This window comes from Epinephelus fuscoguttatus, linkage group LG17 (assembly GCF_011397635.1).
Source record: "Epinephelus fuscoguttatus linkage group LG17, E.fuscoguttatus.final_Chr_v1".
Taxonomy (NCBI): domain Eukaryota; kingdom Metazoa; phylum Chordata; class Actinopteri; order Perciformes; family Serranidae; genus Epinephelus; species Epinephelus fuscoguttatus.
Window position 1 is genome coordinate 2,376,825 of NC_064768.1, and position 24,474 is coordinate 2,401,298.

The following is a 24,474-nucleotide window of genomic DNA, read 5'->3' on the forward strand; positions in this document are numbered from 1 at the left end:
CAGCAGAACTTAACTTCACAATTGACATTCTCAAGTCTATACAATACACACAGAATCTCATAGATAAGATCAGGCCACGCTTTTGATTTACCTTCTCTTAAAGCTATAAGTGCAGCTGAGGAATCAGAACATATGAGCGCCCTTTCTGGCTTCACATCCTCGACCCACCACAGGGCCCAGAGAATAGCCAACAGTTCTGTCACATAGACAGAACTGCCATTTGTAACACGCAGGCCAGACCAAAGATCTAACTGTGCCACGTATACCCCAAACCCTGCCCTTCGGCTCGTTGGATCCCTGGACCCATCTGTGAAGATTACTAAACGTGTTTCCAGTTCATTCATGAGATACATCTGAGCACATGCAGAGGACCCACTCTTGTCTGTCTCTTCTAAAAAGGTCAGGTTATCCGGCTCTTGCATTAACCAGTAGGCACTGGAACCCAGCTCTTATGAATAGAAATTATTGACTGTTCCAATCCTAGCTTGCCGGCCCACTGATTAACAGTATTAAAAAATGGTTGCCGTTTAGTCCCTCCTTCAGATTCCCATGACCCTAGTAGTATGCACTTAGCTGGACATGCTTGACCTGAGCAGCTTAATTTGACCCAGTACTGCAAACCTAGTTTAATTCTCCTTAGAGACAAGGGCATTTCACCCATTTCCACAAGCAAAGCAGAGATCTGTGAGGTTCTAAAAGCCCCAGAGCAGAGTCTCAGTGCCCTGACCTGAATCACATCTAATTTGTTAAGCACTGATTCGGAAGCTGATCCATAAATAAAACTCCCATAGTCAATAGCTGATCTTATCATTGCTTGATATATTAAGAACATGATCCCTCTGTCTGCCCCCCAGTCACATCCAGCCAAGCTTCTCATAATATTTATCACTTTTTTACATTTCTCTACCACTTTAGATATGTGTGCTGCCCACGTCAGTCGTTCATCAAACCAGACTCCAAGAAATATAAAAACTTTTACCTTCTCTAAAGGCGACCCATATATGGTCAGTCCATTATTAGGAAGCTTCCTGTTAAAACCAAAAATCATATATTTAGACTCCGATGCAGAGATCTTAAAGCCCCACTTATCTCACAACAGAGTCCAAGGCCTTTTGAACCTGCTTTAAAATAAACTTGACATTTCTACTTCTTTTCCAAATGGCCCCATCATCAGCAAATAGGGACTGCCCGAGCCCCCCTCCAATGTTTTTAACGATGTCATTAATCACAACAATAAAGAGGACTGGGCTGATGACGCTTCCTTGTGGGGTACCATTTTCTATTTCCACTGTCTTAGAGCTTTTCCCCCCAACCCTTACTTGAATCGTTTTCCTCAGAAAATCTTGGATCCAATTAAACATCCTACCTCTAACCCTGAGAGCATCCTCTCACATCCCGGTCATGGACAAAAGTTTTTTCTTCTTCTTCTTTTGGTATGGCAGGCTTGACGCAGCATCGGCGTATTGCTGCCCCCTTCAGTTAGAAGTCGTTATTTCCTTAGATCCTAAATCCTCTTGTACAAACCAATGGAATGCAGAAATCCCACCAGTTTTTTTTTTCTCAGTCTCCTTTGGCTAGAATGATTGACATATTAAATCTTGATTCCCCACTGTCCGACAGATCTCTACATAGTTTTCTCCTTTGCTCAGTGTATATGTTGCATTTTAAGATGACATTTTTGACTGTTTCCACCTCTCCACACTGACATTTCCCATCTGGATGTTTCTTGATTAGGGCCAGCCCACTCCTTAACCCGCAGTGTCCGAGTCTTAGCCACAATAACCTCACCTCATCCTTCCTTTTCCCCCCACTTGTTTTCGGGGCCCAGTGTGTGACCGATGGATGTATTGAGTAAAACTGTCTTTCTTTCTTCCCCCTATCCCACTCCTTCTGCCATGCTTTAATGATTTCCCCCTGGGTTATTGAGTAAGCCTCCGTTATCCCAATATCAATATTTATCTGTACCTTTTCCTTCTGGAGTGCATTCTTTGCTATCTGATCTACTGCTTCATTCCCCTAGCCTGAGTGTCAGACTGAAGCTCCCAGAACCTTCAGTCTGACATGGCTTCCATTGAAGGCGATTTACAAGGGGGAGGGAATTTGATTTTTCCCTAACCAATCAGTAGAGACTAACGACTCACCCAGAATCTGATGTCATTAGTATCCATGCCTTGGGGGTGCCGAAAACAAGCGAGCATTGCCCGTTTAAAATGTCTCCGTCGTCGTGCACGCCCAGCTGCATCGCTGTTAAATCCAGTTTAGCAGCTTCCTTAATTTGGTCCTCCATTAACGCGAGTAGTGGCGAAATACCTTGATAGCATCGTTAATGTGGTCTGTAGGATCTGTAGCAGTCGCCATTGTTGCTATCCTCACCAGTTACCCACTGGCGTACAGCTTGACATCAGCGTGGCGCTGATTGGCTAATCGCTAGACCCCCGGCGTTCATTGGTCCGTCCATCGTTTGGACGAGATAAATCCCAAATTCATTGCAGTATGCCAGACCAGTAATGCAAGCCTACTCAGTTGAGTGCGCGGGGTCTATGGTCTGGAACCAGGCTATCATTCCCCTGTATTCCAACATGCGCTGGTACCCACATGAAACCCACACTGCATCCCAATTTATGAATTCTTATCACTATCATCATTATTTCTATTAACATGTCTGGTCTAGCCTTGGACTTACTGCTTTCTATAGATTGCAATGCTGACTGGGAGTCACTACAGATTACTGGAGTCTTTCCCTTTCAATTCATCTAAGAGCATAGAGGATTGCAAATAGCTCAGCTGTACTGAGGTTTGATCTGGAAGCCTCCACCCTTTCCTTTTAAGTTCCCATATAAACACTTCGAAAGCTGCTCTTCCTGTAGAGGGATCTTTAGAACCATCAGTATAGATACCCTATTTCCCCACACTTCCTTTTGATGTTCCAGAACTATTTTATGCATATACTCCCCGGTCTTTGATTTCATTTAGGATGCCCAGGTCTACTTCAAGATCAGGCCACAGCCACTGAGGAGTGTCAGGCCAGCAAATAGTTGGTCCCACTTTTATGTTACCAATGCCTACCTCATCTGCTCTTTGCCTCATGGAGTTCACAAAACTTTGCTTTATATTTCTTCCAGTAAACTCCCAGTGCTGTTCCATAAGACACTGAAGGTTTGGTCCATTTGCTTTTAATTTTGCCTAGTAATGCAATCCTAATTTTGTCCTCCTTAACCCAAGAGTTGTTTCACCTAGCTCAACCTGTGGAGCTGACACTGGAGTTGTCCTGACTGCTCCACTGCAAACTCTCAGAGCTTTAGCTTGTAGTATATCTAGCATAGCCAACACGGTGGGTGCTGCTGACCCATATACTAGACATCCATAGTCGAGCACTGATCGAATCATGGCCCTATATACTGTCATGAGGGTTGCCATTTCAGATCCCCAGCTAGCGCCTGCCAAACACTGCATCACACTGATAACTTTTTCACATTTGCTTATTGTTTTTTCAATATGTGTGTGCCATGTCAGTCTTTCATCAAACCATACTCCTAAAAATTTGAGACATTTCACTCTCTCTATGTTGGTGTTATACAAAGATAAAACAGTGCTCGGGACCTTTCTTTTGAATCCAAATATTATATACTTTAATTTTTCTGTTGATATTTTAAAACCCCATTCATTTGCCCATTCAGTTACCCTATCTAGTGCTTTCTGTTTGTTCAAGGATATATGAAAGGTTTCTCCCCCTTTTCCAAATGGCCTGAAATTGCATAACATATCATTCACCATGATGTTAAACAGCACTGGACTAATTACACTTCCCTGGGGAGTGCCATTTTCTACTTCATACACATCTGACATAACTGTGCCTACTCTTATTTGGATTGTTCTATCACATAAAAAGTTTTTAATCCAGTTAAACATTCTTCCTTTTGTTTCTGCTTTATAAAGCTTTATCATAAGTCCTTCTTTCCCTAATGTGTCATACGCTCTTTCTATATCTAAGAAAACACTTACTACAGATTCTTTATTGGCTAGAGCCTTCTTTACATCTAGGTCTAATTTTAACACAGAGTCCATTGTCGATCTCTCCAACCTAAACCCACTTTGATGTGACTCAAAGTACCCTTTCGTTTCTAAAGTGTGCATCAGCCGATCTGTTACCATACGCTCCATTACTTCATTAGTTAGAGTTCTTACTTGGTTTTAGTATTGGGACTATTACTGAATTTTTCCATTCCTTGGGAAGGTTTCCTTCTTCCCATACTGTGTTAATTAATGCTAATATTTCTTCTTAAAACATGCGCCAGCATCTTATGTCAAGCCATCCTTCCCTGGGCTCGAATCTGATCCAGCTTTGATTTCTCTTTTCAACTCTTGCAGTGAGAAAAATAAATTTATGATTTCTGAATTATCGTTACTGTACGGTAATTTTTCCTTCTCCCTGTTGATTATTTCAGTCCTTCTGATTTTGTTGTCTGCACAGACTCTCAGAGCTATGAACTATGAATTGCTAGGTTACATTCTTCAGTCCACCAGGGAACTATTGCTCTTTTCCTTTTAGTATTCTTCATTGGTATCATCTCTAAAGCTACTGTGTTTATCACCTGACATATTGATTTAAACCACTCATCTACCCCTTTCTCGCTATTTACATTCCCCACTTTTCCTTGTAGCTTTTCTTCAAACTCATCCCATTTTGCTCGTTTAAAATTAAACGAACTATGCTTTTCTTGTGGCTCCCTCACCAATATCCTACCAAATCTGCTCAAAATTAGTGTATGATCACTCCCCAGTGTGGATCCCTCCATTATATCCCATTCCCCCACTTGTGCTAATTGAGTTGAAGCCAGCATGATATCAATGCAAGATTGAGATTTCTTGTTAGTTCTAAACCAGGTTGGCCTGCCATCATTCATCACTACTACGTTATCCTTATCTATAAAATCCTCCATTATCTGCCCATTAACATTACTATCCCTACTTCTTTATTCCTGATATCCCCATCAGTCTTTCAGCAGATGACACTACTTCTCGTGCTGCATCTGATTTCTTTTTGGCCACCGTTTTTATCTTCCAAGCTGCCTCTACCACAAACGTTAGAAAGGTCTTCTTGTTAACCACAATTGTGTCTTCTTGAGAAGCTTCCTCACTCTCATGTAACATAACCTGTTTACTAGCTCTTTGCCTCTGTACCTGCTCTATCGTAGGCTTTTTTTTTGACCCTCCACCCTTCTCGCTGCTTCAGCATATGATACTTTGTCTTCCTGTCTTATTTTTTGAACCTTCTCTGCATTGATATACTCTGGGCATCCTCTAAATGAGACTGGGTGATCTCCTCTACAGTTAGAGCATTTCACAGGCTTTTCACATTCTTTACCATCATGATCCTTCCCACATTGTCTACAGCTACGTTGGCCTCTACAAACTGCAGCGACATGGCCATATTTCTGGCATTTGAAACATCTCAAGGGGGCCCGCACATATGTCCTTACTGAATACATCATGTATCCTAGTGACACCCTGTTAGGCAGTTCTTCCTCATTTCACTGACACAATGTAAATTACTCCCTTACATCCAGTCCTGCTTTTTGGGGTATACCCTTCAACCACTTTTCCCATTAGGTTCTTTATTTTTAAGGCTTTTGATTGCTGCACTGATGATTTGCAAATTATCATTAGTGCTCCATTATTCAATGTGCTGGCGTGAAGAACATCCCCTATCTCTTTTTTAAGTGCTTTAGATAACTTTAAGGGGCTAACTCCTCCAAAGCTGCTAACCCCCCCCTTTCTGTTTAAAAAACACCTTGTATGTTCTATCATCCTTCCCCTCCACTTTTCTTGCTTTCACTTGTTGGTTATCCATGTCACTGTCCTGCGAATTATATCCTCTCACCTTTTCTATCGCTTTCCTTTTCCTTGAGTTACTTACAGTCTCCCACTCTTCCTCCTCCCCAGCCTCCAGGTATTCCCCACCTGCAGTCACGAGCCAACCCTGACGTTTCTCCTCCTAGGACTCTCCTCTATCGTTTCAGAGTGTTCAATTATAAAAGAAGTCAGTGGTCAGCAAGAAATGTTCGAGGATATCGTTTTACCGGACCTATACAGGCCGTTGGCCGGTATTCTCTACTAATTTCTCCCAAACAATCTTTCTTCAAACAATCCCCAGCTCTTCTCTCCGTCATCCACCTCTCGAGCTCCAAAAGTTTCTTGGCTGACATCAGTCATTTTATCCTTGATATGTTCTTAAAGTGATAATTGGCTGACTTTGTAACTGTCTTAAGGTGGCTGTTGTAGTTCAGGTCTGAGTCCATGGCTACACCAAGATTTCTGGCGTGGTCTGTGGTTTTTAACATTGCTAACTGAAGCTGAGCACTGACTCTGGATCATTCCTCCTTGGCTCAAAAAACTATTACCTCAGTTGTGTATGTTTAACATCCCTCCAGTGAGTGTTCACTTTGCTCCTGTAGCCATGCTCAATTAATCATATTTGAAGCCATGGCTGTAATTGGCCCTGACCCAGGGTAGTGTGTGAGCAACATTGTAGCAGTATTTCTGTTTTCATTAACAGTCTGTCCTCAGTTCCGGTTATGGCGCGGTGCTGAGCAGACGTGTGTCAGAGTTCCTCCGTAAAGTTTTGAATTTTGGACAACCAAAGAACTTCAAATAACTTTCCACAGCAACTGCTCTTTTACCTGAAGTGAGGTGTGGCCCAAATGGCACCAAAACAGGCAAAACAGGCACAAAAATCTGCAAAAATGGACTTTACGCCACAAACTACACAGCTAACTAACAGCACTGCTAACGTTAGCAAAGAAGATGCTAGCATGGTGGCTAGTCCGGATCAAATCCTCACCGCTATTCAAGCAATGAAGGAAGACTTTGCATCGAGACTTGACGGGTTGCTGAATGTGATACAGGGAGTAAGAAGTGAACAGAAAGTGGTCACAGTGCGTGTTACAGAAGCTGAGGATAGAATTAGCACTAATCAAGATGACATTGCATCCCTGCAAGCCCAAAATGCAGATATGAAAGCGACCGTGGAGAAGTTGGTGCTTAAAGTTGACGACTTCGAAAATCGCAGTCGCTGGTCAAACCTGCGTCTGGTGGGCCCTCCTGAAAGGACGGAAGGGGCTGATATGTGCTCATTTCTGGAGAAGTGGCTGATTGATGTGCTTGGTGCAGACAACTTTCCCAGACCGCTGCTAATTGAGAGAGCACACAGAATCGGCAAAAACAACGAAAGCGACCGACAAACAGAGGTACGACCTAGGGTCGTGATAATGAAGTTTCTCAACTATGCGGATAAAACTCAGGTAATGAAGGCTGCCAGAAAAAAGGGTCCGCTGTCTGTCTACAACCAGAGGATCATGTTTTTCCCTGACGTCTCTGCAGACCTTCTCAAGTGAAGGAAAAATCTTTGATCAAGTGAAGAAAGACCTGGCCTCCCTCTCCATACCGGAGCTGTGCTTCGGGATTAACCACCCGGCTAAACTCCTGGTTACCTTCCAGGGGAAACGCCACATCTTTGACACGCCCGGAGCAGCAGAGAAGTTTGTACAGGGACTACAGCCAGGAGCCTGTGGGTAAATGTAACACTAAACACTAACAATGTCTCAGTGGCACTGACGCAGCTTTGCATTTTGGCACTAGGTAGTGGGCAGAAATGAACAATGACAGTTAACACTAACTATAATTTATGCCCCTATCCCTCTGCGTATCCCTGTTTACGTTTGGCCACAAGCTATACAGTGGTTTATAATTACGCCATATTATGCACAAACTAAGACAAAGCTGTACTGATTGGTTGTCTTGGTTTATAATGTTACTGACTATTTTTGGAGGGCTTTGCTCTGTATGTCAGGCATGCTGTTCCTCTCTATGTTGACAAGAGTGGACCGGCGAAGCTCCATAATTGGGCCCAGTTCTGGGCACCTAGGGATCTGTTTACTGTGGGGTGGGTGGGTGTGTGGGGGAGGTGCACCCAGTTGTTATTCAAATGTTCCTTTTGTTACGTGTTATGGTTGTGCATCTCTACTATTGTATAATATCTTTCCTTTTTGCCATGGTTTTGTTTCTGTTAGCAGCCAATTTAAGTGCATCCAAGCTATCTTTACCAAAAATATATATTACAAGTATGACATCTGAAATCCAGTTCACCTCCTGGAATGTAAGAGGGCTAAACAAACTGGTTAAAGTAAAGCAAGTCATGAATAGGATCCAGCAATTAAAAGCCAAAATATTCTTTCCCCAGGAGACTCATCTAACCTCTTAGGAGGTGGTTAGAGTGAAGAGGAGATGGCCTGGCCATGTGTTCTCAGCTGCTTTCAGCTCACATGCATGGGGAGTAATCACCCTTAGACATAAGTCGTTGCCCTTTCAGCTTATTAATGTCACCCAAGACAAACTTGGTAGATATCTTATCATTCAATATGAAATCCTCTCAGTCAGACTAAATCTGGTTAACATGTATGGGACAAATACTGACAACTCCACATTTTTCAAACACCTCTTTCTATCATTAGTGACTCTGTCTGGACACCTTATCATTGGTGGAGATTTTAATTGTGTACTCCTACCGGAGCTGGATAGATCTACTGGAATAGACACTTCACACTCTCAAGTTAGAAGAGAGTTACTTCAGTGTATGAAAGATTTTAACTTGATAGATGTGTGGAGAAAACAAACAAACAAAAAAACTTTCTCCTGTTATAGAATTGATTATTTTTTAGTCTCAGCCAATTTAGTATCTGAACTTGCAGGCTGTTGGTATGACAGCATTGTAATCTAAGATCATGCCTCAACTTCATTTCTTTTTAAACTGCCCAATATACTGTATCACTCTCCAAGATGGTGTCTCCAGACGAGTTGGCTGAGAGATCCAGAATTTATAGAATTTATTGGAACACAAATTGATTTGTTTTTCGAAAATAATACTGGTCAAACATCAGCAGCTGTGAGGTGGGAGGCCTTTAAAGCCATCATAAGAGGCCAAATGATAAGTTTTACAAGCTTTAAGCACAAGTCTCAAAAATTGGAATTAGAACAGCTTGAACGCAATAAAAGAACTGGAAACCCAGATTTATCAGAATCCTAATCAGCAGCAGATTACGGAGCTTCATAAACTGAGGGCAAAATATAATGTTTTATCTACTAGTAAGGCTACAAAAAGCTTGATGAGACTAAGGCAAACCTTTTACGAACATGGTGAAAAGGCCAGTAAGTTGTTGGCCTGGTGCATTAAAGTGATGCAAGCAGAGAGGGCAATAAACTCAATTCAAACAGACAATGGGGTGATAACTTACGATCCAAAAGAAATAAATAACACTTTTCTTCACTTTTACCACAGACTGTACAGTTCTAAATATTCAGAGGCAGCGCCTCGTCTACAAAAAATATTTTTGGATTCACTAGAATTTACTCCCTTAGATGAGGATTATTTAAATTTATCAGAGTTCAATGTTGGGGCCCAATAATTATCTGAAGCTATAACCAGTCTGAAAGGAGGTAAAACTCCTGGATCTGATGTGATTCCAACTGAAGTATATAAAATATTTAAAACCAAGCTGAAACCACCTCTGCTTGAGATGTACCAAGAATCATTTAATATTGGATCCCTTCCTCCCTCTCTTGATACAGCAACAATTACACTATTGTTGAAGCCCGGGAAGACACCAAATCAATGTGGATCCTACAGGCCTATATCGCTTATCAATCATGATCTCAAAATTCTATGTATAGTACTAGCTATGAAGTTAGAACTTATTTTACCTAAAATAGTTCATGCTGACCAAAATGGATTTATTCAAGGAAAGCAGGGCTTCCACAACATAAGGAGAGTGCTCAACATTCTCTTTGAGAAATCTGGCCTCCCTCCATCCTGTCGTTGGACGCTGAAAAGGCCTTTGACAGGGTGGAGTGGTTGTACCTATTTGATGTCCTGCAAAGGTTTGGCATTGAGGGGAAATTTCTTAGTTGGATTCGCCTTCTCTACTCCAACCCACATGCGAAAATCTTAATTAATGGCCTTCTATCAAACACTTTTAAACTCAATTGAGGGACGAGACAAGGCTGCCCTTTGTCTCCTTTGTTGTTCACCTTAGCCATTGAGCCATTGGCCATGGCTATTCGCAATCACAACAATATAACAGGAATAACAATTGGAGATTTTGAACACCGTAAAGCCTTGTACGCCGACGATGTAATATTGTTTTGTTCCAACTTAAGACAAACCTTGCCCGCCCTACTTGATCTGATAGGCACTTTTGGTGTTTTTTTGGGTTATAAAATAAATAATAACAAATCTGCAATAATGTTTTTGGCAGAAAACGAGAGACGTAACCCTTCTGTCTCAACTCCATTTGCGGTATCGAGAGAGGGATTTACTTACCTAGGGATTAAAATAACTATACTATTGACAAAATTATCACGGCCAATTATAACCCCCTTACAGAGGGAGTTATACAGCTTATAAATAGGTGGACAAAACTACCAATATCCTTGATAGGACGCATTAACATCCTAAAAATGACAATTCAGGCTAAATACTTGTACTTCTTTCAATCGATCCCGCTTTCCCCACCTATCTCTCTCTTTCAGTTATTAAATAAAACATTTTCAAATTTCATCTGGAACAATAAACAACCGAGACTCAGGCTTTCTTTGTTATACTTACCATATGACAGAGGTGGTTTGAAATTACCCAATCTCAGATGGTATTTCATGGCAGCTCAGATTAGAGCTGCCATGTTTTATTTTGTAAATGACCACCCCCCAGGGTGGGTAACAGTTGAATCCCAGTCAGTTTCAATCCCATTGAACTTGTATATATAGTATTCAGCAATTAAGAAAAATTACAATATTAATTTGGCATAATGTTTCAACATATATAGGAGAGACAATTATCTCAGTTTTCACCAATCTTCGGTAACAATGACTTTGACCCAGGCAGACGGATCCAGGATTCATGCTCTGATCCTCTAAAGGTATAGCTAAGGTGTCTGACCTATACATGGAAAATACATTTATGTCATTTGAAGAACCACATACGATATCTCCACAAAGCACTTTTTCAATTTTCTCCAACTACGGAGATTTATAAGGTCTAGACAGAGTAATAGTTTGGAGCTTCCTCCTCTACCTACACTAGAAGACATCACTTTAAAGCACATAAAACATAGGGGGCAAGTGACCATTTTGTATTTTGTATCTGCTTGTAAGCATATGTAAAGAATCCTCAAATAATATCCTACAGGCCTGGAAAATGGATCTGACAGAGAATGTAACGGAGAAGGAATGGTCAGAGGCTTGCTCCCTAGTTCAAACGCAAACAGTGAACACACATTCTAAATTATTACAATATAAATGGCTAAGTAGACAGTATATCACTCCAGCTAGGTTGCATCACTTTAACCCCAATATCCCTGACACATGCATCAAATGTAATCACCATAAGGGGTTATCTGGGAATGCCCTCAGATAACTGTTTTTTGGAGGAATGTCCTGGACCTAACTGGTCATATTATTGGTAGAAAGGTACCCTTTGATGCTAAACTATGTATTTTGAATATTTACCCAGATGATTTTGTCATCTCAAACAATGTGAGGGCCTTGTTGAATTTTTGTCTGCTTGAAGCTAAAACATGTATTGCTCGTGTTTGGAAGGAACAATCTGTTTGTGGAATCTCTCAGTGGCTGAAAGGAATAACTTTTAACTTTGCTCCTGAAAACATAAGTTATTTCACCAAAACAAACTGGACAAGTTCTCTAAAATATGGAACATTTTCTACACTTACCTGGAACAGAATGAGATCTGGACTGATGCTTGGAATGACAAACTGAATTGACTGGCTGTGTTTTTTTTTTCATCACTATTGTCCTCCATCCATCCATCTTCTAACCGCTTCATCCTCTTGAGGGTCGCAGTGGGGCTGGAGCCTGTCCCAGCTGACATTGGGCGAGAGGCAGGGTACACCCTGGACAGGTCGCCAGACTATCGCAGGGCTGACACATAGAGACAGACAACCATTCACGCTCACATTCACACCTGTGGACGATTTAGAGTTATCAATTAACCTAATCCCCAATCTGCATGTCTTTGGACTGTGGGAGGAAGCCGGAGTGCCCGGAGAGAGCCCACACTGACACGGGGAGAACATGCAAACTCCACACAGAAGGGCTCCCACACCCAGGATCGAACCGGGAACCCTCTTGCTGTGAGGCGACAGTGCTAACCACCACACCACCGTGCTGCCCTACTATTGTCCTTATTATTATTATTATACTATTTTATTTTATACCATAACCCTTACTGTTGTTCTTGTATCACTGTATATTGAGATGGTTATTTGTTATCCATAATTTTTCCTCTTGAAAAAGCAATAAAGAAAGAAAAAAGAAAACACAGAAAAAAAACAGTCTGTCCCATCCCACTGTGCCATCAGTCTTTAGACATACAGAATAATTGTGATCCTCGCAGAGGTCAGTGTGTAGATACTGTTGTTTTTTGAGTTTTCTGCCTGTATTTTTCCTTGTTTCATGTATTCTTTGATGTTTAATGTGTTTCCTGTTTTATTTTGTCATGTCTGCTTTTACTTCCTGTCTTTGTGTGTTTTGTCAACTGTTTGCTTGTCTTCCCCACCCTGATTAGTGTCACCTGTCCCTCACTAGTCTGCAGTCTACTTGCATGTTACACTTCCCTTATTAAATAGGCTCGTTTGAGATGAGCCAGGCCTGCGCAGATTCGATCACCGCCGATCACTGCACAATGCATGCCGGTTAGTTAGTCCGACTTCATCCCGACTTGCTCTGACGTATTACAAAAGTGGACAGGGATAAAATCATGAGTGCAAGGTGGCTGCAGTTTTTAGAGCCAGGCGCTGCAGTTGCTCTCCACCGACTGCACCGACTGGCTCTCACCTGATCTAACAGCTGACTGGTTTAGATGTTGACTCAACAATATGGCATTTTAGATAAACTTTTGATTTTTGTTGAATTTCAGATCAGGTTTTACTGCTAACAGAAAACATGTTGTGTGACTGATGGTGAAGTGTAGTTGCCAGAGACCTAATACAATTATTATAAACTATACAGAGTCTATTGTATACTAATATTAGACTGTTGTGATTATTGAACTAGCCTGATAAACAACACAGAGACTTGTGGTCAGTGGGATGTAAGGATTCTTAAAACAACATCTACAGTGAAGCCTTGACTATACCTGACTGATCTTTAATGAAAGCTGTTGTCTTGTATTTTTTTTTCCTCTGAAAATATTAACCTTATTGTCAAACACAATTTATTTAGCCGCTGTAGGCCTAGTTAGAGGGACAGGTCCGCTCTGCTGCAGCAAACTGATATGATGCTGATTTACATGAGAATTCATGTAAAATGGAGGTTGAGCCATGAATATAAATTACAGATCACCTGTAAGGCATTTTAAGAAATTAATCTATCATAATGAAAACAATTTATAACAACTTATATATGGGTCTGACTACATTTTAATATATCAACATCATATTGGGGGTGGCACGGTGGTGTGGTGGTTAGCACTCTCGCCTCACAGCAAGAGGGTTGCCGGTTCGATCCCGGGCATGGGAGCCCTTCTGTGCGGAGTTAGCATGTTCTCTCTCCGTGTCAGCGTGGGTTCTCTCCGGGCACTCCGGCTTCCTCCCACAGTCCAAAGACATGCAGACTGGGGATTAGGTTAATTGATAACTCTAAATTGTCCGTAGGTGTGAATGTGAGTGTGAATGGTTGTTTGTCTCTATGTGTCAGCCCTGTGATAGTCTGGCGACCTGTCCAGGGTGTACCCTGCCTCTCGCCCGATGTCAGCTGGGATAGGCTCCAGCCCCCCCCACGACCCTCAAGAGGATGAAGTGGTTAGAAGATGAATGAATGAATGAATGAACATCATATCGGACAGGATGTGAGTGTTTCTGTGACTACCTGTACAGACTGAAAGCTGCTAGAAACTCACAGGAAACGGTCCGACTTGACCACAGCTTTTTGTCACCACCCCCTGCTGCAGCTGCCTGATCCCGTCTACTTTCCAGGCGAGGCGCAATTCATCTCGAATGAGCCTAATGTCTTCTACTCATACCTGCCCAATTCCTCTGTTCTTTTTTCGGATCATTCATTTGTTCATGTCCACTTGTGCTTTCCCTCCATTCTTGTTTTTTCCTGCTGATTCTTCCTGCCTGTTTGCTTGCCTGCCTGCCTGATCATCTTATTTGCCTGTAAACCTGATTTATTCAATGAAGGTACCTTTTCTGAATCCATCTGCAGGCTGTCCTGCATTAGGTTTTTCCTGCCTGTGCTGCTTCAGTCATCCACAACTGATATAGTGATGTGCTTTGTGGCAGTTGCAAATATACAGGAAGTCTTCTTCATATTTTGTCTGTTTCTTTTTTCCAGAATAAAGAACGAGAGCGCATGAGGGAGCGAGAGAAGGCAGCAAGGGAGAGGGAGGCACGGTACAGCAATGGTCACCTCTTCACCTCACTGACAGTGTCAGGAACCACACTCTGTTCAGCATGCAACAAGAGTATTACTGCCAAGGAGGCACTGAGCTGTCCGAGTAAGTAACACAGTTACTGACCTTCTGAGTACTCAAGTAAAAACAAAGTTCAGAGTATAAGGGTGTCTGTCTACTGAGAAAATGTGTGTGTGTCTGTGTGTAAAATGACTTTGGTAGGCATGCAATGAGCTGCGCCCTATGTTCGTCGAGGTTTCTGGTGCAGAAGTCAAAGAAATGTCACAATGTAGCAAAGGAAGACTGGAACACAGAACAAAAAAAGATTCAGACTTAAGTCTAGACTTCAAAAATCTCTATTTTGCAAGCTGTAGGGCAGACAGTAAAAAAAAGTGCAAATGTGCATAGAGTGCAAAAAAAGCAAATGTTACAGTCCATGTAGGATTTTCTTCAGTGTTCATTCCATTCCTATAAATGTGGTGAACCAGTCTGCATGCCTCATTCTGCACTATGGAAAGTCCAGCATGGATAGAAACGGTTGTACTTTTTGCACTCTGTGCACATTTGCACATTTTTTCACTGTCTTTGCAGCCCTGCAACATAGAAATAGAGATATTTGAAGTCCAGACTTCAGCCTGAATCTTTTTTTTTCCTTCCTTTGCTACAATGTAAAATGGCTTTGCACACACACACAGGCACACATATATAGTGCTGGCAAGGTTATTTTTGAATAGATTGTAGGTTACTAGTTACCCTGGTAAATCTGTAATAAGTAATGTAGCTATTTAAATCACTTCAAAGTAATCTAACTTATTATATTTGATTACTTTTAGTTTGTTGAGGACATGTTTGTGTTTATGTCTTGTGTCTTTATTTTTCCAGCATGCAGTGTCACTATTCACAACCGCTGTCGAGACACTTTGCCAAACTGCACCAAAATGAAACAGAGGGTAAGACACATTCTGCACTACACATCTTCACAACACTATTCACTGGTAGATGTTATCAACGTGTTAAGAGTTTCCTCTATATTTTATTATTTACACTATTTAGATAGTCATGATATTTTCCTTCTAAAGACTGCTTTGCACTGTGCCATTTTGGGCTGTCTGCATTTGACATTTGTGAAAAACTTGGTGAAGTCTTTGGTCATCAGTTAAGTGGTTCTAGATTGCACAGTGATACGTTTTGTGAATAACTATTTGGAGCTTCGGCAAAGTCTTTTTGTACAGTTTTGTACATTTTAACACAATTTCATTCCCACATTTGTAAAAGAAAAACACTTTTTGGGAAAGTCTGTCACTAAACCATCAAATCTGATAAAGGTTATTTAAATGCTGAGCCACAGCAAAAGAGGAATCATAAAAGAAACATATCGTAACCCTAATTTCTGGGGGAAGACAACTCATTTTGATACAGCAGCTCCTCAACATACACATAAACAGTATGTATATTTCTGTAGTAAACCAGCCCCCTATAGTGAGTACCAAAAATACCAAAAATGGACCTTGGGCTTATATTTTGGACTTTTATTTGAAATGAAATGCACAACATGTAACATTAACACATTAACAGTAATTGACTTTTTCCAATGTTTGTCTCTGCCTTTTTCCTTCTTGTCACAATAGGAGTTATAATGTTAATGGGCATCCAGTCAAGTAGCTAGTCAGTAGCACCTTGGCTTTAATATTAACACATGCACATGACACAACAGCTAGCTTCTCTCATTCCAATTCAAACAGAGGACAGTGGTATTGACCACCTGTAATGTTTCCTAGCTAGAAAAAACATCAGCTAACGCCTACCTAACAACATAAACAGTGACCTACAATTAAATGTAGCAAAAATGAGGACTGGTAATGATAATAATGTGTTGGTATTGAGTGGTAGGAGTTAAGAAATGTGCCACAAATCCTGGTTTAAGCGGGGGGGTATTTTTGTTGTTAAAATATTACGTTTCAACCAAGTACTGTATGGTTTTGACACTTTTCTAGCTTGTTAAAAATGGACATACAGTAAAAAAATAAATAAAAAAAAAATCTCTCCCCCAAATATGGGCTAGAAACGCCTATGGCTGTGGGAGATTGTCTGCAATGTTATGTTCGAATAGATCTAAAATAAGAACCACAATAGCTTGAGTATTCAGTCTTTTTTCAGCACAAAACGAACACTTCTGTCTTCTCGTCATCGCATCATGACCTCATGTTACCTTATCTTAAGTATAGTGCAATTGTAATTATGTTATAATTTCCCTGTAATGGCTGCGGGAGATCATTGCTTCCATAATTCTGTATATATCGACCTAAAATAAAAACTATAATAGCTATATTTTTCTTTTCGAAACAAAAATCTAGGGCTTTTGTCTTTTGTGTTATCATGTTGGATGCTCACAACAACATAATTGCGCTACATTACATGTGGTGTGAACCACATGAAAATGTCCGGTGGCGCCAGAGGAGTGAATGATGAATCCATTATAGTGCTTTTTCACTCTACTCATAAAAATGAGCTTATCTCAAAAACAAAATGATGTACATAGTTCAAATAACTCATGGAGTGTTAAGAAATATTTAGTTTGTGTTTCTACATTTTAAAATCTTTGGGATCAATATGTCTTATGTTTTTATTTAGTAAAATCTAAAAAACAGTCTGATTTTTGCATTTTTTATGACACAATTTCAATACTTTTATCAAGTATTATGGTTTATAGGCTTACATAACCTTAACCACAACCTTACATAGCTTGGGTTGTACAGATTTTAGGGATATGAAACACTTTAAGATACTCAAAACATACAAACTTCTACTGTAGAAATGGTGCATAAGAGAACTTTTCAACATTATGTTTTAAAAAAACAATGTCTCTCCATGTATTGCAGCCTGCAATTACACCTTCAAATTGCTAGCTGGCGGTGGTGTTTCAGTGCAACTGTGTTACTTTCTGTGAAGTACAATATTTGCCTCCATTATAACTCAAACTCAAAGTTTACAGACAAAACAGTTGTAATTTGCTGGACACATTTTCCCCATAAATACAACATGTTAAAATCATTAGCATTAACCTATGACATTTAACATTGCATAAATTAGCCTAGCAGCCAGCGGACTTTTTCTTACAGTGACAAACGCAACACTTACCAATATGAACAGCTCTATTGCCGGTTGAATGTGCATCACCATGTCCGTGTTATATATCTATGTATGAAATGTCTGTTTTGTCAGTGATCAACTGTGTCACTATGAAACACTTCACATTATCGCCCGCATCCAGGCACTGTCTCACTCCCGCTTGCTCTCCTTGCAGTTCTCGTACTCATACAACTGAAGTTTCATCATAAATATGGCCATGAGAGTAATGTCAGAACGTCACTGGCAGAAACACAGGGTGTTTTTACATCTTCATCATATTGAATTGTGATGTCTGCCAGGCCGATAATTGGTCAGCCATTGATATACTGTACATAACATGAAAAATACACTAGCTGGCATGACATTTCATAATCACAATTTTTTTAAGCTTGTGAGACCCTGCATCCTTATGTGAACAACACATTTGGGGACTGTTGCACCTTAAACCTAATTTTTGCTTCAGTTAGACCTGTTGTACTCGTTTGTTGACACTTTTTTGTTCCATCTAGTGGTAGCAAAAGTACAACACACTAATCCATATAAAAAATAAAAAAAAAATGGCAGCCATCTTTGCAAAATCAGTCTGCAGTCGATCCCAACACAATAGTAGACAAGGTACAAAACTTGATCATATTTTATGGTGGAAACTATTCATGCTTAATAACATTTGTAGTTTGATATGGCATACACATTTGATCAATTTCAGCAATAGTACCAAGCTAAGACGTTGTTAATTAGGAATTACTTGTTTGAGGACATTGGGACTTTATTATCATCTCGTTAGAGGACATTGGGACTTCTATTACTGTATTATTGCAGCATTTTAAACAGGCCAGTTAGGTGTGACAGACTGCTTCTAAAGACAAAAACGACATTCCTAGCTTAGAGTATGGAGCAAGGCAAATTCATACAGAGTTACAAAATGAATAAATCACACGATTTTGAGATTATTAAAAAGATTAATATTCATTAACAAGAAACAGCACGAAGGAGAGCATGGCAAATGTAATATCACAAGGTAAAAAAACAAAACTTAATACAATGTGAAGTTGAAGTTCTTGTTGGGGGTTGACAACAGAAAGACAATGTTGTTTGGTGGACTCAGTATGGGCATTACTAAGGCTAAAAATGCAGCGGAGTGGCAGCTGGTGGCAGATGCTGTCGCCTCAGACTGTGTCAGAAGTCAAGAAGAAGTGGTCTGATATTTAGGCGATATCTAGCTCAGTGGCGGTTCTAGCCTAAATGGCACCCTGAGCGACACCCCCCCATGGCGCTACAGAATTAGGCAACAACTACAAGGTTTTATTATTTGGCCTCTGAACTGAGAACCACAAGGATATCCAAAGGACCACCCCCCACCTGAGGACCACCCCATCAAATACTCAATATTCAATGCACAAGAAAATACATACAATTCTGCACAAGGTACATCCAGAAATATTTAAAAAATGAAACAAGAAAGAAAATATAATACAAATAAAATGGAGAATAAACATGCTGAATATTTACACTATTTACAGTATTTATACTACTGCACTGATCAGTAGAACACACTTGCAGCTAAAACCTCACCCTTCTGGCCTTTGTTGCCACAAAGTCTTCAATGATGTCATTGTAAGAGATCTGTTCCCCTATTGCATGATTAATGCTAATTATTCCAAGGCCAGTGAGACGTTCCTAGGACATGCTTGACCTCAGGTACAATTTTATAATTTTCAGTTTGGAAAAGCTCCTCTCTGCCTGAGCCACAGTGACTGGTAGAGTAAGGGCGATTCTGAGTGCAGTCCAAAAGTTGGGGAAGATCTCTGAGAGATCCTTCTCATTGACCCCCTTTCCTCCGCCTATTCCAACAGAGAGGTGAACCTGTCCCCCGCATCCCCTCCCCCTTGCCCTTCTTCTCTCATAGCCTCTGTATGCAGCAGCAGCACTTTCTAAACAAGTAGGCTACAGGCAGGGGCATCTGCATAACACAGGGGGCACCAATTCCCCGTCGACGTTCACACAAGAAAAGCATCTTTCTTTCTTTCTTTTTTCCCCCCACACGTCATGAAAAAGTGCTGCCCTGGGCAAACGCCCATTTGGCCCATATCAGGGTCCGCTACTGGTTAAGGCTATTTGCAGTGATTTATGACAGAAAACCGAGGGGGGCATTTTTTGCCTTTATTTGACAGGACAGTTAACTGTGAAAGGGGGAGAGAGAGAGAGGATATTATGCAGCAAAGGGCCACAGGCTGGACTCGAACCCGGGTCGCTGCAGCAACAGCCTTGTATATGGGGCGTCTGCTCTACCACTAAGCCACCGATGCCCCAACCGAGGGATGTTTCAAGTTGACTGTCAGACAGTTTCAGTGAAGTAAACACTCTAAATGAGGGATACAGTTGCCATCAGCATCAGCATAGCTGACAAACAATCTGATTGTCTGGACTCAAATGACTTATCTAATGATTACAGAACATACCTGACGAGTTCTTTTAAAATAAATATATCTGCTTGTATTAAGTTTCCAAACTTGTGTTTTTTTTATGTGTGCACACCAGGGACTACCAGTCAAAGACGTGTTTGTTCGTTTTGTTAGACTCTAGAACCTGGGTCCTCAAGGGGGTGACCCCTTGACCCCTAGGGGGTCCTCAGAGTTATTGCTGAGGGCTGTCAAATTATTGTTAATTTTTTTAACTTTTTTTTTAAAAATTAAAATGTCTGAAAACACGAACATTAATTCCAACGTATTTTGCCCTTTGCAACAATTTACCCTTATGAAAGAGGATTTTCCTCCATCACCTAAAATGAATGCACAGCTTAAACTGTAAGGTTTTTTTTCTAAAAAAAAAAAGTACAATTGCTATTGTACATGTCACTCACTGATTTTTGTCCTTCATCAACACAGCAGCAGAAGACAGCCATCATGCGGAACAACTCAGCCTTGCAGAATGTCACACTGCGCACAAAAAGTGAGAGCTTTTATTACACACATATACTCAGTCACATCCTCTTTGCTTTTTATTCTCATTTTCCTAAAACGTTCTAGTCTTCATTCTTAAACTCCTCTTCCTCCTCCTACACGTCTTTCCCTTATCACAATCCCTCGTGTTGTTCTCCCTCCTGTACCTGCAACCTTTTTTCCACACCATAGCTCCAGGAATGCGTGAGCGTCCAAGTTCAGCTATCTACCCCTCTGACAGCTTCCGACAAACCCTGCTGGGATCCCGCCGAGGTCGCTCCAGTCTATCCCTGTCTAAGAGTGTCTCCACCAACAACATCGCAGGGTAAGCCTGACTTTCATTGGCCAGCAGCGACAATACAATACAAGTAACAATTCCTAATCCTAAGGCTCAGCCCAGCCCTACTGCAGGTCCTGTGCACACTAGAAGTTGACCGATATGGCCTTTAGGCTGATTATGCCGATGCCGATATTGAGAGAGAGCAGGGCGGCCGATTGCCGATATAAGGCCGATATCACTTTTTTCTCCCCCATCTGATAAAATACAATATTTTGTTGTTAAGGGTCTCCTGTCCCTCACCTCAAGCCCAGGCTTCACCTGCTCTCTGCCTCCTGAATTGTGCTTTTGGATCTAGGACTGAATATGATAACAAATGACCTCCAGTGTGATCCAAACAATGGCATCTGCTCTTCAGGATTCCAAAGGTGCACTCAACAATATTCCGTGTGCAGATATGGGCCTCGTTGTACCTTATTTCTCCGGCAGTGGTTGGGTTGAGAACAGGTGTAAGGAGGAAGGGTGTAGGGGGTGTGCACTATCACCTTAAAAAACATATGAAGGGTCAATCCTGGGACCCCTTCTGTTCAATCTCTACATGCTGTCTTTAGGCCAGTTAATACAAAGTAATAATGTGTCCTACCACAATTATGCAGACGACACTCAGATCTATATCTCACTGACAGCAGGTGAATATGGACCAGTGGATTCACTCTGTCACTGCATCCAACAGGTCAGTGTGTGGATGCAAAACAACTTTCTCCAGCTAAATTCAGACAAGACTGAAGTTATCATATTTGGTCCACAGAAACAAAGAGAAAGTGTCAGCAGTCACCTCCAGTCTCTCTCTCTAAAACCTACAAATCAGGTTAGAAATCTCGGGGTAATAATGGACTCAGACTTGAACTTTAACAGCCACATCAAATCAATAACATCAGCAGCTTTTTACCATATAAAAACATTGCCAAAATCAAAGGTATAGTGTCTAAACCTGACTTGGAGAGACTTATCCATGCATTTGTCTCTAGTAGGTTAGACTACTGTAACGGCCTGCTCACTGGCCTCTCCAAACGGGCTGTAATACAGCTGCAGTACATCCAGAATGCTGCTGCTCGGGTCCTGACCAGAACCAGGAAGTACAAGCACATTAGTCCTGTGCTCAGGTCTCTACACTGGCTTCCTGTGGCTCAGAGAATAGACTTTAAAGCAGCTCTGCTTGTGTACAAGTCTCTCCATGGCCCAGCACCAAAGTACATCTCTGACATGTTAGTGCCATATGAACCACCTCGGACTCTGAGGACCTCAGGGACCGGCCTCCTGCTGGTGCCCAGAGTCAGGACTAAACATGGGGAATCAGGATTCCAGTTTTATGGAGCTAAAATCTGGAACAGTCTTTCTGAAGATGTGAGACAGGCCTCTACTCTGACAATGTTCAAATCTAGGCTCAAAACAGCTCTATTTCACTGTGCGTATGACTGAAAGGATCTTATCTGCACTCTTCTCTTTTAAAGTTAATTTTATAATGATTATTTATGTTTTTATTTTGTATTGTGATTTTAATGCATTTTCTTGTTCTGTAAAGCACTTTGAATTACTTTGTGTACGAATTGTGCTCTACAAATAAACTTGCCTTGCCTTGCCTTGCCTTGAATCAATATGAAACACACTCTTGTTTTTAATGTAATTATTTTACAAAGGATTTTTGCAAATTGACTCACATACAAGCCAGCCATCTCCAAACTCGCCATCTTGCAACTTGGAAAACAGAAAACTGTTTCTCAAAATAAAAGAATCGTGTACTGACCCGGGATATTTTGCCACAACATTGGTAATGATACCTTTGGCATCACAAACGCACTACACATTCAATGAATGCTTGTGTTTGTGATTTCTGTACACATGCTCAGTGTCTGCGGAGGGCACAAGCTGCACATGGGTGCAGTCAATCGCTCCCATCAGGGCAGGAACTTCACAAGGGCCATGACGGCCATGGCTCTCGTGCCCTCCTAATTTGGTCCTGTGCCCTTGAAAAAAAATATCTGCCCTAAGGCCACAGTGGCCTTGATGCCCCGCCCGCACTGCCCCAGCTGATTTTGCAATTTTCTCCTCTGCCTCTGTCCAGTCAACACTGCTTTGACACCTGCGTCCATTGAGAAAAAAAATGCGATGACATTCTGGATACTAATTGAGCAACATCAAATGAGACGATGCCTACATCACCAGTTGTGGGTTTGATTCGAGCCTGGCATGAACCGCTCGGACGGGCTATAACGACAGTTTGACACCAGTCACCAGCCAACCAGGAGACTTCATCAAATGCCCGGGCAGGGATCGGTACCGAGACCCGGTATTAAACAGCCCAAGGTCAATCAAGACTGTAATACTGTAATAATAGTAAGCGCCGCCATTATCGCCGTTACTTTTTAAAGTTTCGGTTTCATGTATCATCATTCTGCAGTGGTGGGGCCGCAGTGCAGATGAAGGGAATATAACTTCAAGATCACTCTAGTTGATAACAACTACGCTTGTTACTGTGAGTAAGTGCAATAAAAGCTCTGCCAATAAAAAGCCAATACTTTATCAATACATGTGATCAGCATGTAGAAAGCCATATTTCAACCCGCTCTGCCTGCAGTCTCTCATTCAGCACTATTATGATTTACCATCGCGGTCGACACAAGCACATCGCACTCGCGGTGCTAACAGCAAACTGTTAAAGACAAACTAAAATGAAAGCTGTCTGTAGCTAACACTTTATCTGAACATGTACCTGAGGCAGCCAACCTGCAGACAGTGAGTGTCCTCAGTAGAGGGGGGACAGAGAGCAGGATGAATGACTGATACTGATGTTTGTCTTCACGCTGAGATAACGTGACTTTCTTCACTCAGTATTGTGATGTCAGGAGGAATATTAATATTCCAGTGAGATATTATTGGGTTTTAAATAGTGACTTTGTTGTTGTAAACATGACTGTTGCTGCCATGGACTGTATAAAACTATATCCTGTGTAACTGACCTATAAGGAAAGCATCAGAAGGTGAGGTGTGTGCATGTGTGTGTGTGGAGGAGAGGGGAGAGGGAGATGCTGGTAGAGAGATAGTGTGCGTTATTAGATACTGTTAATGTCACTTATTATGCTTCTGTGCATTGATAGCTCTTTTTAGTCTGTTTCTGCATCATGTTGAGGAGGGCCATGCCTGTAAATGTATGCAACAAAAAAAAGAAGTGGATGCTCGCTGCTAAAAATGTGGCCCATCGACATTATCTGGTTTTGAAATGTGGCCCAGTTGAAATAGTAATTGAATAGAACTGCTGTAGTTTGTTTGTTTGTTAGCTATCTAACAACACATTAAAAATAATTGGAAGCCAGTCTTGTTCAGTGAATCAGTTTATCATGTACACTCAAAAAATATTAAGGCCTAATATTTAAGATTGTTTTTTTTAAAACATATATATTAAAAACATTGGGTTTATTAGTACTATTAAATAAATCACATTATTACTTATTATACTCATTATTACTTGAGCTTGTTTTATTATTTCATTTCACAGATAGTTATGCACCCTTAGTCGTGACGGACGTGGACTTAAAATCATTGTTTTATTTTATGGCCTTGCTGCCCTGGCTTTTGGCCTTTGTGCCCTCAAAAAATTGACAACACGAAAG

General features: G+C 41.1%; 1 protein-coding gene across 2 annotated transcripts in view; it reads left to right on the forward strand.

The window, feature by feature from the left end:
- The window catches only part of LOC125904253 (rho guanine nucleotide exchange factor 2-like), a 281,117-nt gene that overhangs the window by 59,458 nt on the left and 197,185 nt on the right, over nt 1–24,474 (forward strand). For both annotated transcript variants that reach the window (XM_049601541.1, XM_049601542.1), the window contains exons 2-5: nt 14,404–14,566; nt 15,344–15,411; nt 20,476–20,539; nt 20,722–20,854. In XM_049601541.1, the coding sequence (XP_049457498.1) occupies nt 14,404–14,566; nt 15,344–15,411; nt 20,476–20,539; nt 20,722–20,854 (428 nt within the window). The remainder of the gene's footprint in view (nt 1–14,403; nt 14,567–15,343; nt 15,412–20,475; nt 20,540–20,721; nt 20,855–24,474) is intronic.